Here is a 17,503-nt window from a genome sequence, read left to right as displayed (position 1 = left end):
TCTGATGATGTCATCCAATGACATGTCATCAGCTGGTTTCCTTAAAGGTACCATTCCCAACTGTTTTTTTGACAATTCTTCTATCAGTCGTTTGCAGCATTGAGCTACTGCAAACACTGAGAAGCACTGCACAGAGGTGTACATCTGCATCCTGGCTCTCCCATGACTCCCTCCAGATGTGTATGGTGGGAGTCACAGCACGCAGAGAGGTACTCTTCCATTCCAATGGATGGAAGTGACTTCTCCAGGAGACCAATGAAGCCTGGTTGCACATTGATCTCATTAGATCATAAAACTTTACTGCAAAGCCACACTCAGCCTCATCCTGCTGTGCTACTCATCACATCCCCATCACTCTGCTTTCCCTAGCCTATTCCTGCACATCCTTATTCACACCAACTTACCTTGCACCTCCACCCATCACTCCCTCTCTATCCACATTATTGCATTACCATCTCACTAGCCACCCCTCACACTCACACTTATCCTTGTCCAATCATATCACAGGGTTATGGGGAGCAGGCAGGAAAGTGGAGCTGAGTCCATGATCAGGTCAGCCATGATCTTATTGAATGGCGGAGCAGGCTTGAGGGGCCAGGTGGCCTACTCCTGTTCCTATTTCTTATGTTCCTGCACCATTGTGTCAAGATCAGCAATGACCAATATTTGAAGGAATTTGTACTTCGTGCAGTCATTTAATTTCCAGGGAATACAGCTTACATCAGTAGAAAAGTATCAGTGAGGATTGTATTATTTCCTCTGATAGCACCAGGGATTGTCACTTTTTCAGAGCAAGTTCAGCTGCCAAAATACTCTATGTTTTTGCAGTAACCAAGTTCCTGCAGTTTCCTCAGAATGGGATCTTTTCTATGCAAACAGCGCTCCTTAATGTAAAATTACCTAGGCTTAACTTCATTCTTGTCAAATTAGTTTCTCAACGACATGGATTTTAATCCCTAACAAAGATTTTATTTTTAAATTCAGCCTTCACAATGATGTCAGTTTGAACATTGTAAAATGTATTATTTTCAATTCTTTGTCTGCTGAAGAAAGGGATACCTGCTGTGGTATAACTACAGGGACTAAAGGAGCCCTCCAATACCTCGCTTTAGTGGGCATTCTTCATTTGTGAGGCAAGACAATGAGCTCAGCCAGGCTAGTTGGCTATGGGGACATTATCATCTAGCGTAATTATAGATTCATTTAACATCCACACACATTTACCCACTTTCCAGCAGGAGTGACTGAATATCAACCAAGAGCAGGAATTTCGGCTGATTTTTTCTCTCCCTAGCCAACGGACATCCGAGTTAATATTGGTGCTTCTTTCTGCTGTCTGTGGCTATTATCAGCTAACTTATCAAAGATTGGAGGCCATCTAGTTTGTTTGGTTCAGTCCCATGTGTGGCAATGCATTTACTTATGATTTTAATTTGTTCCTGGGACATGGCCGTCGCTGGCTAGGCCAGCATTTATTGCCCATTCCTAATTCCCCTTGAGAAGAACCATTGTTCTTTTTGTAGAGTTGATACAACTGATTGGCTTGCTAGGCCATTTTAGAGGGCAGTTAAGAGTCAACCACATTACTGTGGGCCTGGAGTCACATATAGGCCAGACCGGGTAAGGACAGCAGATTTCCCTCCCTGAAGGACATTAGGGAACCAGATGGGTTTTTACGACAATCCGATAGTTTCATGGTCGCCATTCATGATACTAGCTTTTTATTTCCAGATGTATTTAATTCCCCAGCTGCTGTGGTGGAATTTTATCTCATGTCTCCAGATTATTAGTCTAGGCCTCTGGATTACAAATCCAGTAACATAACCATTATGCTACTGTTCCAGGTAAAGCCTTAACTGTAACTCTTTTTTTTTCCCTTTAATGGATTGCTAAACAAAGATTATGGCTCTGGAAAACAAAGTTTAATTTTGTGCAGTGTGAAATTTGTCCATTTTAATACAAATTTAAACTTTTAAGAAACTTTTCAAAAAATTATTTTATTTTTTTGTGAATCTTTATTTCAGATTTGCCTTTTCCCCATGTGAGAAGCCCAATCTTTCTTTTGCTTTCTCTAACTATTTTTTAAAAGTTTGAATTTTAAGCGCTAACTCACTTCCTTGTTTGCTGACTGTGAGAATTCTGCCTTTTGATTGGCTGCTTAGACAGCCTGTTGACATCACAGCAGTTTAATCAAGGGAATCCCCATTAAGTTCTATTGAATTGAATTCAAGATCTCTGATTGCAAGATCCCTGTGCAAAGTGTATTTTGGGGCCAGCAGCAAACACCTTCGCTTTGCTGCAGATTTCAGGTTCCAAAATCCCTGGGGCGAGAAGGGGTGTAAGTCCCATTTCCATCTGAGGGGAGCCTGGAATATGGGCTCGAATATGGCTCTGTTGGGATTCTAATCTGTTTAGTCCAGACCTTTAAATTCTGGTTGGGGGAACATGGGAATATCTTCTGCCCACCATCCACATCAAGGGGGCAGCTTGGCACAAATTCCAGTCTTAGAAAAATTCCTTCCTCTATGTCCTTGAAAAACCTCAGCGGAACTCATATCAGCTACTATGCTTTCTGAAAGCTCCAAACCTTCTCTAGCAAGTGTGGCTTTAGTGGGAGCTAAAGACTGTATAGATTTTTTTTCTTTGGCCCTTTGGACTTGAGGTGGCGTGGTAATGCACTGCTCTACCCAAGAAGGATTGATTGGCTTGTGCCAATGCAGCCACTGCTCATGTGTCCTTGGCCAGACTTGCAAATTACCCCATCTCTTGGATTTAGGACGAGGTCTTTGGCTTTGGATAAGAATGCACGTGGGTTCCACACTGCCATACCTACACTGACGGACTGGCTGAGCATGTCTTGTTGTAGCATCCATTTTAAATGCACAGTATATTCCTGGTAAGAACATGGGAAACGGTATGGATAGGTACTTTATATGTATTTGCATCAATTTGGAGAGCTTAATGAGACTATTACACAAATCATGTGATTAGCCTCAACGCATTATAAAATAGCACTCACTGTATTAGGGGGGAAATGGGTGTGAAGGCAGCTCAGCCAATTCTTTGCCCCACTCATGTGATCGGTACCAGTGTTACTGGTACAGCCAATCCCAGAATTCACAATTAAAGCTTTAACCAAAGATGCTGATCCATAGGATAAAGAAAATATCTACAATCATACCATCAATCTTATTGGTCTAATAGAGACCTGGACTAATAATCCAGACAACACAAACTGCTACCAGTAAAAGTAACCATGAAGCTGTTGGATTGTTGTAAAATCCCATCTAGTTCATTAATGTTTCTTAGGGAAGGAAATCTGACATCCCTACCCGTTCTGGCCTATATGTGACTCCCGTCTCACCATATGGTTGACATTTAAGTGCCCTCTGAAATGACCCAGCAAGCCACTCAAAGTTAAAGTTGAGAATTTGGAGAGAGTGTGAGTCTGTGGTAAGTACTGGGTGAATATTAGATGTAAAAAGTTAAATTTAGTTTTACATTTTGAATTTAACTTAGAACTTTAAAAACTGTGGTTAACAGAAACTGCCTGCCAGTGGCAGTTAACTGTCAGTCAGCTGTAAGTGCTCAGATTGGAAAGCAGCTAATGTAACGCCTCTGTTTAAAAAAAAGGGGGCAGACAAAAGGCAGGTAACTATAGGCCGGTCAGTTTAACATCTGTAGTGGGGAAAATGCTTGAAGCTATCATTAAGGAAGAAATAGCGGGACATCCAGATAGGAATAGTGCAATCAAGCAGACGCAACATGGATTCAGGAAGGGGAAATCATGTTTAACTAATTTACTGGAATTCTTTGAGGATATAACAAGCATGGTGGATAGAGATGTACCGATGGATGTGGTGTATTTGGATTTTCAAAAGGCATTCGATAAGGTGCCACACAAAAGGTTACTGCAGAAGATAAAGGTACACAGAGTCAGAGGAAATGTATTAGCATGGATCGAGAATTGGCTAACTAACAGAAAGCAGAGAGTCGGGATAAATGGGTCCTTTTCAGGTTGGCAATCTGTGGTTAGTGGTGTGCCACAGGGATCGGTGCTGGGACCATAACTGTTTACAATATACATAGATGACCTGGAAGAGGGGACAGAGTGTAGTGCAACAAAATTTGCAGATGACACAAAGATTAGTGGGAAAGCGGGTTGTGTAGAGGACACAAAGAGGCTGCAAAGAGATTTAGATAGGTTAAGCGAATAGGCTAAGGTTTGGCAGATGGAATACAATGTCGGAAAATGTGAGGTCATCCACCTTGGAAAAAAAAACAGGAAAAGGGAATATTATTTGAACGGGGAGAAATTACAACATGCTGCGGTGCAGAGGGACGTGGGGGTCCTTGTGCATGAAACTCTTTTAGAGTTTATCTGTAAAACAAAACATTAAACCGTGCCACCCGAACTGGGTGACACACCAGACATTTACAAGGCCCTTTTTTTCCTTTTTTTTGTGTTTTTGTTTTGTGTTTTTTTTTTTTTTTTTTTTGGGCACTAAAATCACAATTTTTCCCCAGTGCCCCCTATAAAAGGGAAGGGGGACACTAAAAGCACCGGCAATTAAAACAAATTAAACTTTAAAATGTAAAATCAAATTAAAATTTGGTTGCCGGGCGTGATGATGCACTCCAGTCCCTCCGGTGCCCACCTCTCGCGGAAGGCCGCGAGCGTACCGGTGGACACTGCGTGCTCCATCTCCAAGGACACCCTGGACCGGATGTAAGAGCGGAAGAGAGGCAGGCAGTCAGGTTGAACGACCCCCTCGACAGCCCGCTGCCTCCTTGTGCATGAATCCCAAAAAAAGTTAGTTTGCAGGTGCAGCAGGTAATCAGGAAGGCGAATGGAATGTTGGCCTTCATTGCGAGAGGGATGGAGTACAAAAGCAGGGAGGTCCTGCTGCAACTCTATAGGGTATTGGTGAGGCCGCACCTGGAGTACCACGTGCAGTTTTGGTCACCTTACTTAAGGAAGGATGTACTAGCTTTGGAGGGGGTACAGAGACGATTCACTAGGCTGATTCCGGAGATGAGGATAGATTGAGTAGACTGGGTCTTTACTCATTGGAGTTCAGAAGGATGAGGGGTGATCTTATAGAAACATTTAAAATAATGAAAGGGATAGACAAGATAGAGGCAGATAGGTTGTTTCCACTGGTCGGGGACACTAGAACTAGGGAGCACAGCCTCAAAATATGGGGGAGCCAATTTAAAACCGAGTTGAGAAGGAATTTCTTCTCCCAGAGGGTTGTGAATCTGTGGAATTCTCTGCCCAAGGAAGCAGTTGAGGCTAGCTCATTGAATGTATTCAAATCACAGATAGATAGATTTTTAGCCAATAAGGGAATTAAGGGTTATGGGGAGTGGGCGGGTAAGTGGAGCTGAGTCCACGGCCAGATCAGCCATGATCTTGTTGAATGGTGGAGCAGGCTCGAGGGGCTAGATGGCCTACTCCTGTTCCTAATTTTTATGTTCTTATGTCTTGAATTGATGCTAATTATTGTGAGCAAGGAGCTGAGACTGCACTCGTAATGTGGGTGTGGCTCCAAGTGCATAAAAGTAAACACTATCGACTGATGCATAGAGTGGTCTTTAACAGAGTACTTTTAAACAGAGTGATAAAGTTGTGAACTTGGGGAGAATGGGAATTCACAGCAGAGGGTGAAGGAGGTGTTGCTCTTTACCTCCACTACTTGTAGTGCTTTGTGTTACAGGTAAATATTTAATTTAATCTACCTAGAACTTAAACTAGATCTAATAATTAAGTAAAAAAATGAAATGATTAACTAAGTTGTTTATATATATCAATTTAATTAAATAACTAAAACAAGGTTATATAGGTGTAAGGGGGTGGTCTTGGGGGTCAGGTTCACCTCTGACCTTCTGAGTGGTTCGAATCACTCCCACTCCCTTGGGTTCTAGATTCTGGATTTATTTGGGGGAACGTGATAAAGTGCAAGAGACAACTGGTTTGATGCAAAAGAACTTTGTATTTTCTTGTCTTTTTAATAAAATCAATGTCAAACTTATAATCACTTAAATAAAGAACAGTACATCACACATTCAAAGGGGTTACAGTGAATAATACACCTCCCACCTCCCAATAACTAACACTGACTAGATTAGACTCCTGGGGCAGACAGGGACTATGCTTACCAATCCTTTATGGTCAGTTAGCAGTAGTTCGCGATTTCTGGGTTCACTGGATTCTGTAGGTTCTGCTTGCCGAACCCCGAACGTTGGAGAAGACTTCTTACTGCGCAATCTTCAGTTGGGTGGTGTCTGCTGATGCGGTAGGGCGCGTTTTCGTCTTATGGGGTAAATACCCGTTTTCTTTCATTAGAAATAGGTTTCAAAGTCTTTTTAAATACTGTTTTCACCTGTTGGTACTCAGGCCTAAGTTGTAGAGTGGAAAATTTTGATTCTTCGGTTTCTTCCTTGTGGAGTTTTGTTTCGAAGTTGGTCGATCACGGTGGTTTTGGTGATACCACGTTGGCTGTGGTTGGTTGCTGCCGATAGTGATGCTCTTCCTTCCTTTTTGATTTCAGGATGTCGAGGCTGGAGAAGTTAATTACAATTGCTGCGGTGGTATTTCATCCCTTGATCCTCTATGATATGCTGCTGTGTGCATACCTTCTGTTAAGCATGGCATGTCCTTTGTTAAAGCAGGGGCCAGTTATACCTGGGGGGGGGGGGGTTCCCACGAATTTTGCACCCTTCAATAGGTTACAAGGTCGACACCATCCAGGACAAAGCAGCCTGCTTGATTGGTATGCCATCTACCACCTTAAACACTCACTCCCTTCACCACCGGCAAACAGCGTCTGCAGTGTGTACCATCTACAAAATGCACCGCAGCAACTCTCCAAGACGTCTTCGGCAGCAACTCCCAAACCCATGACCTCTATCACCTAGAAGGACAAGGGCAGCAGGTGCATGGGAACACTATCAACTCCAAGTTCCTCTCCAAGTCACATACCATCCTGACTTGGAAATATATCGCTGTTGCTTCATAGTAGTTGGGTCAAAATCCTGGAACTCCTTCCCTAACAGCATTACGGTAGTGACTTCAGCAGTTCAAGAAGGCAGCTCATCAATACCTTCCCAAGGGTAGTTGGGGATAGGCAATGAAGCTGGCCTTGTCAGCGATGCTCACATCCCATGAACGAATTTTAAAAAAAATAAAGGGATGCTAGTGCGGGTGTTATGCAGCATATGGGAGTTTGTGGAGAACATCGCGATCCTGTACGTGTGCAGTAAGTGTCTGCATCTTGAGGAACTTCAGTTCAGAGTTGGTGAGCTGAAGTCGGAGGTGCAGACATTGCGGGGCACCAAGGAAGGGGAGAGTTACCTGGATACTTTGATCCAGGAGGAAGTCACACCCCTTAGGTTAGGCAATGGTATAGGTCTGGTTAGTGGTCACAGGCAGGTAAGGGGACCCCAGCTGCAATGCTGGAGGAGACTTGGCTCTTGCCCTTAGCCAACAGGTACAAGTTTTTGCTACCTATGTGGACGAGGGCAAAGTCAGCAGGGTGGATGAGCAAACTGACTATGGCACCATGGTAAAGGAGGTGATTCAAGTGGGGGGTAGTGAAAAGGAATGTTGTAGTGGTAGGGAACAGTATAGTTAGGGGGATAGAAACTGTCTTTTCCAGCCACGACTGGGAGTTCCGAAGGGCGTGTTGCCTACCCGGTGCCAGGGTTAAGGATATTGTTTCACAGCTGGAGAAGAATTTGGAGTGGGAGGGGAATGATGAAGTTGTCGTGGTCCATGAAGGAACCAACAACTTGGGTAGAACTAGAAATTGGGTTCTGCTGAGAGAGTTTGTGGAGCTAGGGAACAAATTAAATTGTAGAACCTCAAAAGTAAAAATCTTTGGATTGTTACCTGAGCCACGTGCAAATTGGTATAGAGACAAGCAGGTCAGAGAGATAAATGCGTGGCTCAAAGAGTGGGATGGGAGGAAGGGGTTTCAATTCATAGGGCACTGGCACCAGTACTGGGGAAAGAAGGAGCAGTTCCATTGGGATGGGCTCCACTTAAACCAGGCTGAGTCCAGTATCATGGTGAATCGAATAACTTATGAGGGCAGCAGATAGGACATTAAACTAAAAAAAAGAGGGACATGGCAGGTGAGAGTAATTTAGAAATCCAAAGAGAAAAGTCAAGGAAATAGGTGAAGATAAGCAGAGAATTACAGGAAGGAACAGAGAGGTTAATGGTGATAGTGCATCAGTGAATATGGTGAAAGAAGGGAATAATGGTAAAAAGTTAAAATTTGGCTCTTTATCTGAATACACGAACCATTCCTAACAAGATAAGTGAATTAGTGGCATAAATAGAGATAAATGACTTTGATCTAATAGCCATTACAGAGGCGTGGTTGCAAGATGATCAAGGTTGGGAATTAAATATTCCAGGGTACTTGACGTTTTGAAAAGACAGGGAGAATAGAGGAGAGGGGGCGGGGGTGGTGGGGGGTGGTGGCCCTGATAAAGAATGACATAAAGACAGTAGTGAGAAAGGATCTCAGATCGGAAGATCAAGAAGTAAAATCAGTATGGGTGGAGATAAAGAATAACAAGGGGCAGAAAACACTAGTGAGAGTAGTTTATAGACCCCTAAACAGTAGCTGTACCGTTGGACAGAGTATTAATGAACAAATAATAGGAGCTTGTAACAAAGTTAATACAATAATTCTGGGTAACTTTAATCACATAGTCTGGGCTAATCAAATTGGCAAAGGTAGTCTGAAGGATGAGTTCATGGAATGCATTCAAACCAACTAGGGAACAGGCTATTTTAGATCTTGTATTGTGTAATGAGACAGGGTTAATTAGTAATCTCCTAGTAAAGGATCCTCCGGGAAGGGTGATCATAATATGATAGAATTTCACAATGGGTTTGAGAGTGAAATGCTTAAGTCTGGAACAGGAGTCCTAAACTTAAATGAAGCCAATTACATAGATATCAGGGGTGAGTTGGCTAAGATAGATTGGAAAATTAGATTAAAAGATATGACGGTAGATAAGCAGTGGCAAACTTTTAAAGAAATATTCAAAAATTCTCACCGACTGAAAAATAAAAACTCAATGGGAACAGTGATCCATCCATGGCTAACTAAATGTTAATAGGATTAGATTTAAAGAAGAGGCTTATAATGTTGTAAGAATAGTAGTAAGCCTGAGGATTGGGAGAGCTTTAGAAACAAGCAAAGGATGACCAAAAAATTGATGATAAGGGAGAAAATAGAATGAGAGTAAACTAGCAAGAAATATAAAAACTGATTGTAAGAACTTTGACAAGTACGTTAAAAAGGAAGAGAGCAGCAAAAGTAAGTGGTGGTCCCTTAGAGGCTGAGACAGGAGAAATTATAATGGGGAACAAGGAAATGCCAGAGACATTAAACACTTTTTTTCATCTGTCTTCACAGTAGAAGACACATAAAGCATACCAAAATTAGGAAGGATCCAAGGGGCTAAAGAGAATGAAGAACTTAAACTAATATCAGTTGAGAAACTAATGGGACTAAAAGCTGACACATCCCCATGAACTGATGGCCTATATCCTAGGGGGGAGAAATTCGGCTGGTTTGCGCCTCCCGTTAGCGCTTGCAGGGAGACACTATGAGGTTATTGACCGGGCGTGGCGAATTCAGTGACGCTCGTGAACTTCCCTGCCAGTTTTGCTCTGCCGCTAACACTTACCGCCTCGGTCTCTAGAACCCTGTAGATCATGGCGTCATCACGTGCGCAGTGCCCTGTTACTACCCTGGATGTTAAATTTGCTCCCGCCCCCTGCTGCATCGCCGGGTGTCACAACAGCAGCAAGAGGAGGCATTGTCACCTCGGCTAGTCGCTTTGAGAACGATAATTAAAGGCAGTGGTGTTCAAGTAGACCAAACCTTATTCATTGCATCAGTCTGGTGCCTGCTGAAATTTTTTGCGCAGCAGTGAGGCTTCAATGTCAAAGCCCTCCACCCTCTGAGAATGATTCGGGCTGTAATGGCAGTTGTGCAGGTCCCCTGTATACACAAAACTGACGACAAGAATGTTGCAAACCATCATTGGCCCTTCCCTTTAAGCGAGGGAAGGAGCTACTGATGCCAGTAGCACTGCACTGCACATTCTTCAGCGCTCTGCCGCTACCACCCGTCTCTCACACTTTAGCACCCAAAGAGAAGTAGTTAACGCTTGATTTAGCACTCCACTTCCCTCTTGGAGTGCTAAAGCTGAAGTTCCCAGGAGCAAAAAAGGATTATTGCATGGCAATACTTTTCACAGATTTCAAAAGTTATCGCCCCAAATGGGGCGCAACAGAATTTCTAGCCCAATGGTATGAAAAAAGATGGTTAGAGATAGTGAATGCATTGATTGTGATTTGCCAAAATTCCCTAGATTCTCGAAGGGTCCCAGCAGATTGGCAGGTAGTCAACATAATGCTGCTATTCAAGAAAGGAGGGAGGGAGAAAACTGAAGGCTAATTGGCCAATTAGCCTAACATTATGTCCTTCCTCAGATAAAGAGACAAACTGTGCACAGTACTCCAGGTGCAGTTTTCACCAAAGCCCTATACAAATGTAGTAAGACTTCCTTACTCTTGTACTCCAACTCCCTTGCGATAAAAGCTAACATGCCATTTGCCTTCCTAATTTCTTGCTGTACCGGGAAAATGTAAGAATCCATTATTAAGGAAGTGGTAAAAAGGCACTCAGGAATTCATAATATGATTAGACAGAGTCAACATGGCTTTATGAAAGTAAAATCATGTTTAACAAAGTTTTTTGAGGATGTAACTAGCAGAGTAAATAAAAGGGAACCAGTGGATGTTTGGATTTTCAAAAGGCATTTGATAAGATGCCACATAAAAGGTGCTAAGTAAGATAAGGACTCATAGGGCCCAAGTTTCCACACGATAAAAAACGGGCGCCCCTCTGACCTGGGCGCCCGTTTTTCGCGCCTAAAACGGCGCCGGAAAAAAAACGCGCGATTCTGGAGCGCCCTGCAGCTCCTTGTCTGTTTGGCACGGCGCCCAGGGGGGCGGAGCCTACACTCGCACCGATTTTGTAAGTGGGAGGGGGCGGGTACTATTTAAATTCATTTTTTTCCTGCCGGCAACGCTGCGCGTGCGCGTTGGAGCGTTCGCGCACGCGCAGTGTGAAGGAAACATTGGCACTCGGCCATTTTTGTAGTTCTTTGTAGCTGTTTAATTTTTGAACATTTTTTAATAAAAGCACATTGCCATCAGCACATCAGCATTGAGGCTTTCTGCTTACTGTCCCTCCCTCCCTCCCTCCCGTTCGCGGGAACGACGCTGAGCTGACTGTAAGGCTTCCACCTCAAGTGGAAGGCTGCTTGCTGCCTGGTTACTACCTGCCTGCCCCTCCCTCCCTCCCGTTCGCGGGAACGACGCCACATCACTGAGCTGACTGAAGCACTTTCACACAGGTAGGAAGATGGTTTATTTATCTTTTCTTTGCTTAGAAATGTTTATTCAGGTTGGATTTATTTGTATAATATTTGTAGAAGTATAAATAAGGATTTATTGTAGAATTTAATGACTTCCCTTCCCCCCCACCCTCCCCCCCCCACCTCGTTCTGGACGCCTAATTTGTAACCTGCGCCTGATTTTTTAATGTGTAGAACAGGTTTTTTCAGTTCTACAAAAATCTTCACTTGCTCCATTCTAAGTTAGTTTGGAGTACGTTTTCACTGTGGAAACTTTGAAATCAGGCGTCAGTGGCCGGACACGCCCCCTTTTGAAGAAAAAATTCTGTTCCAAAGTAGAACTGTTCTACCTGACTAGAACTGCAGAAAAAAAATGTGGAGAATTGCGATTTCTAAGATAGTCCGTTCTCCACCAGTTGCTCCTAAAAATCAGGCGCAAATCATGTGGAAACTTGGGCCCATAGAGTTGTGGGTAATATATTAGCACGGATAGAGGATTGGTTAACAGACAGAACATTTTCTGGTTGGCAGGCTGCAACTAATGGGGTGCCGCAAGGATCAGTGCTTGGGCCTCAGCTATTTACAATCTATATTAATGACTTGAATGAAGGGACCGAGTGGAATGTATCTAAGTTTGCTGATGATACAAAGCTGTGAGGAGGACACAGAGCCTGCAACGGAATATAGACGGGTTAAGTGAGTGGGCAATAAGCGAGCAGATGGAGTATAATGTGGGGAAATGTAAGGTTATTCACATTGGTAGGAAGAATTGAAAAGCTGAATATTTTTTAAATGGTGAGAAATTTTAAATGTTGGTGTTTAGAGAGATTTAGGTGTTCTCGTACTTGAAAGACAGAAAGTTAGCATACAGGTACAGCAAGCAATTAGGAAGGCAAATGGCATGTTGGCTTTTATCGCAAGGGGGTTGGAGTACAAGAGTAAGGAAATCTTACTACATTTGTATAGGGCTTTGGTGAAAACTGCACCTGGAGTACTGTGCACAGTTTGCCTCCTTATCTGAGGAAGGACATACTTGCCTTGGAGGCAGTGCAACAAAGGTTCACTAGATTGATCCCTAGGATGAGAGGGTTGTCCTAATAGGAGAGAGTGAGTAGATTGGGCCTCTACACTTTGGAGTTTAGAAGAATGAGATATGATCGCATTGAAACATATAAGATACTGAGGGAGATTGACAGGGTAGATGTTGAGAGGTTGTTTCTCCTGTCTGGAGAGTCTAGAACAAGGGGGCAGAATCTCAAGATAAGGGCTCAGCCAATCAAGACTGAGATGAGGAGGAATTTCTTCACTCAGAGGGTTATGAGTCTTTGGAATTCTCTACTCCAAAAGGCTGTGGATGCTGAATCATTGAGTATATTCAAGACTGAGATCGATAGATTTTTGGACTCAAGCGGAATCAAGGGATATGGAGATAGGGCGGGAAAGTGGAGTTGAGGTTGAAGATCAGTAATGATCTTATTTAATGGCAGAGCAGGCTCGAGGGGGCATATGGCCTACTCCTGCTCCTATTTCTTATGTTCTTATGTTGTTAACTAAGGATGGTCCATAGTTGTCAGCCTTGCTAGTGACTTCCACATTCTGAGAATGAATTAAATAAAGTTGCATTATTCTTCTCCTGAGATAAAACCCATTATAAATGTTTTGCATGGATCTATTTTTACTTTTGTATTAGCACAATAGAATGTGCTGCCTTGTTAAAGTCGATTTAGCAAGAAATGTTTCCTTAGCAACCAGTATCCACAGCAATATATTGGAGACCAAGACTGACTCCACTCACAGCAATGTCAATTGCAGGCAACATCACATCGATAGTGTCATGACATCCTGCACTCTAAATCATTAAGACCCACATTAAGTTCAGCTCACTGCTGTTCATTTTCCTAAGACATTGTGTTCAATAGAGTAACTCCCATAACTTTGCTCAAGGGCTGAGGTGAAGAGGCTGGAAGTGAGCAAAAGGCCATAGCGAAGCCAGGGTGGTGAGTAATTGGCAGGCAATGGTCAGGAATTGTCAGAGTTGTTGTCCGAGGAAATGAGCATGGGAGTGGAGTGTAGGACTTTATTGGCTTCCAGTCTGAGTGTAATTTCTCTCTGAATATCTAACCACAGTTTACAAAATGTTTTTGCATATATACTGTATAAAATACTTATTTAACGATTACACTCAATGTTTTTCATATTTGTTTAAAACATTGTAACATAAGAACATAAGAACATAAGAATTAGGAACAGGAGTAGGCCATCTAGCCCCTCGAGCCTGCTCCACCATTCAACAAGATCATGGCTGATCTGGCCGTGGACTCAGCTCCACTTACCCGCCCACTCCCCATAACCCTTAATTCCCTTATTGGCTAAAAATCTACCTATCTGTGATTTGAATACATTCAATGAGCTAGCCTCAACTGCTTCCTTGGGCAGAGAATTCCACAGATTCACAACCCTCTGGGAGAAGAAATTCCTTTTCAACTCAGTTTTAAATTGGCTCCCCCGTATTTTGAGGCTGTGCCCCCTAGTTCTAGTCTCCCCTACCAGTGGAAACAACCTCTCTGCCTCTATCTTGTCTATCCCTTTCATTATTTTAAATGTTTCTATAAGATCACCTCTCATCCTTCTGAACTCCAACGAGTAAAGACCCAGTTTACTCAATCTATCATCATAAGGTAACCCCCTCATCTCCGGAATCAGCCTAGTGAATCGTCTCTGTACCCCCTCCAAAGCTAGTATATCCTTCCTTAAGTAAGGTGACCAAAACTGCACGTGGTACTCCAGGTGCGGCCTCACCAATACCCTGTACAGCTGCAGCAGGACCTCCCTGCTTTTGTACTCCATCCCTCTCGCAATGAAGGCCAACATTCCATTCGCCTTCCTGATTACCTGCTGCACCTGCAAACTAACCTTTTGGGATTCATGCACAAGGACCCCCAGGTCCCTCTGTACCGCAGCATGTTGTAATTTCTCCCCATTCAAATAATATTCCCTTTTACTGTTTTTTTTCCAAGGTGGATGACCTCACATTTTCCGACATTGTATTCCATCTGCCAAACCTTAGCCTATTCGCTTAACCTATCTAAATCTCTTTGCAGCCTCTCTGTGTCCTCTACACAACCCGCTTTCTCACTAATCTTTGTGTCATCTGCAAATTTTGTTGCACTACACTCTGTCCCCTCTTCCAGGTCATCTATGTATATTGTAAACAGTTGTGGTCCCAGCACCGATCCCTGTGGCATACCACTAACAACCGATTTCCAACCCGAAAAGGACCCATTTATCCCGACTCACTGCTTTCTGTTAGCCAGCCAATTCTCTATCCATGCTAATACATTTCCTCTGACTCCGTGTACCTTTATCTTCTGCAGTAACCTTTTGTGTGGCACCTTATCGAATGCCTTTTGAAAATCTAAATACACCACATTCATCGGTACACCTCTATCCACCATGCTCGTTATATCCTCAAAGAATTCCAGTAAATTATTTAAACATTATTTCCCCTTCATGAATCCATGTTGCGTCTGCTTGATTGCACTATTCCTATCTAGATGTCCCGCTATTTCTTCCTTAATGATAGCTTCAAGCATTTTCCCCACGACAGATGTTAAACTGACCGGCCTATAGTTACCTGTCTTTTGTCTGCCCCCTTTTTTAAACAGAGGCGTTACATTAGCTGCTTTCCAATCCGCTGGTACCTCCCCAGAGTCCAGAGAATTTTGGTAGATTATAACGAATGCATCTGCTATAACTTCCGTCATCTCTTTTAATACCCTGGGATGCATTTCATCAGGACCAGGGGACTAGTCTACCTTGAGTCCCATTAGCCTGTCCAGCACTACCCCACTAGTGATAGTGATTATCTCAAGGTCCTCCCTTCCCACATTCCCGTGACCAGCAATTTTTGGCATGGTTTTTGTGTCTTCCACTGTGAAGACCGAAGCAAAATAATTGTTTAAGGTCTCAGCCATTTCCACATTTCCCATTATTAAATCCCCCTTCACATCTTCTAAGGAACCAACATTTACTTTAGTCACTCTTTTCCGTTTTATATATCGGTAAAAGCTTTTACTATCTGTTTTTATGTTTTGCGCAAATTTACTTTCGTAATCTATCTTTCCTTTCTTTATTGCTTTTTTAGTCATTCTTTGCTATCATTTAAAATGTTCCCAATCTTCTAGTTTCCCACTAATCTTGGCCACCTTGTACACATTGGTTTTTAATTTGATACTCTCCTTTATTTCCTTGGTTATCCACGGCTGGTTATCACTTCTCTTACCGCCCTTCTTTTTCACTGGAATATATTTTTGTTGAGCACTATGAAAGAGCTCCTTAAAAGTCCTCCACTGTTCCTCAATTGTGTCACCGTTTAGTCTGTATAATATAATATAATATAGTCTGTAAAATATAAAAACATACTGACATCAAGAGCCACCGACTGCTTTGCCCAGGACTTCTTCACTTGGTTGTACATTATTGTATTGTTGATGCCAAGACCACAGAAAATGACAAAGGCCTAGAGCAAGCACAAGAAAACACATCAGCACCTTAGCAAGAAATCATAGACAATTTTACAGTTCAACCAGGTAAGGAACTATCAATGACTGCTTCATGGCAGCTATTCTGGTCATTTAAATATATCATGATTACACATTAAATATTTAAGTGTGTCATGAATATACTCTGGAAAATGCTCATCATTTTATTTAGTTAGAGGGATCATTTTTGATGTAAAATATTTATCACAGATTCTGAGTGAACAAACCAGTGATTGCTTCTACAGATTTGGACTAAGAGCTCACATTCCAGAAGATGTAACATGTATTATTTCATTGGCATCATAGGGCCAAAATTTAGCCAGTACAGATTTCTGGTGCACTCACCAGAGGTGTGCCGCTTTTGTAGAACTCTAAGGGCACCAAAAATCTTTGGGCCGAGTTTGGCCACTCCCCAGCCTCTCCTCGATTGTGGCATAGCATGACAACTGGATTTGGGGGTGGAGCCATGTCCCGGTGCTGAAAACAGTGCTGGGACCTCTGCACATGTGCGCTAGAGTGAGTGCGCATGCGCAGTAGCTCCTCGCCCCCAGAATCTGTGAGTGTGCTCTGCAGGCTGTGTGGGAGGGGCTGAAGCGTGCCTCCCCTATCCATGGCCGAATGGGCTCCCTCATCAGCAGCCCGCTGCCTTCCCGGACCGTGTTTTAGTAGGACTTCTATTTTTTATTTGTTGTTGATTGATTGATTGCTTATTACTTTGGTCTTGATGCTTTAGGTGCAGGGTTCCTTCTATTTTTTATTAATTGTTTATTACTTTTTGTGCTTTGTTTAGTGCTTTGTAAGTCTTGGTGCTAGGTGCAGGTCCTCTCAGCTTCCTGGTATTTTTTTATTATTGAATGCTTATTTTTGTGTTTTGTTTAGTGCTTGGTGCTTCAGAATGTACTTACTGTTATATATGTAAACTTGTATTTACTCTGTACAGCCACCAGAGGGCTCATCCCCTGGAGTCCCAAGGGACCCCATAGTCCCTTGGGAGCACAGGTATTTAAGGAGGCCTCACAGGTTGGAGAGGCACTCTGGAGACCTGCAATAAAAGACATTACTTTTAGGTCAATGTTCAGTATGACTCTTTCTCCATACATAACAACTGGCGATGAGATACAGATAGCGAACCCAAAGATGCAGAGAACAGTCTTGTTGGGAGATGATTGGGAAACTTCTGTGGAGCGACTCGACCAATACTTCGTGGCCAATGAGCTAGATGGGGAATAGAACGCTGCCAAATGAAGGGCAATCCTCCTCACCATCTGTGGGGCACCAACGTATGGCTTCATGAAGAATCTGCTCACTCCAGCGACACCCACGGAGAAATCATATGACGATTTGAAATCATACGACACTGGTCCGAGAGCATTTGAACCCGAAGGAAAGCGTTCTGATGGCGAGGTACCGGTTCTACACCTACAAAAGGTCTGAAGGCCAGGAAGTGGCGAGTTATGTCGCTGAGCTAAAATGCCTTGCAGGACATTGCGAATTTGGACACATGCTCA

General features: G+C 43.0%; 1 protein-coding gene across 1 annotated transcript in view; it reads right to left on the bottom strand.

Annotated features, from left to right (window-relative positions):
* The window catches only part of pde11al (phosphodiesterase 11a, like), a 461,489-nt gene that overhangs the window by 146,586 nt on the left and 297,400 nt on the right, over window positions 1-17,503 (bottom strand). The window contains exon 9 of the mRNA XM_070879912.1: window positions 15,881-15,973. Within this exon, the coding sequence (XP_070736013.1) occupies window positions 15,881-15,973 (93 nt within the window). The remainder of the gene's footprint in view (window positions 1-15,880; window positions 15,974-17,503) is intronic.

Source organism: Pristiophorus japonicus, chromosome 5 (genome assembly GCF_044704955.1).
Source record: "Pristiophorus japonicus isolate sPriJap1 chromosome 5, sPriJap1.hap1, whole genome shotgun sequence".
Taxonomy (NCBI): domain Eukaryota; kingdom Metazoa; phylum Chordata; class Chondrichthyes; family Pristiophoridae; genus Pristiophorus; species Pristiophorus japonicus.
The sequence above is the reverse complement of the archived record's forward strand: the minus strand, read 5'-3'. Positions and strand labels throughout refer to the sequence as shown.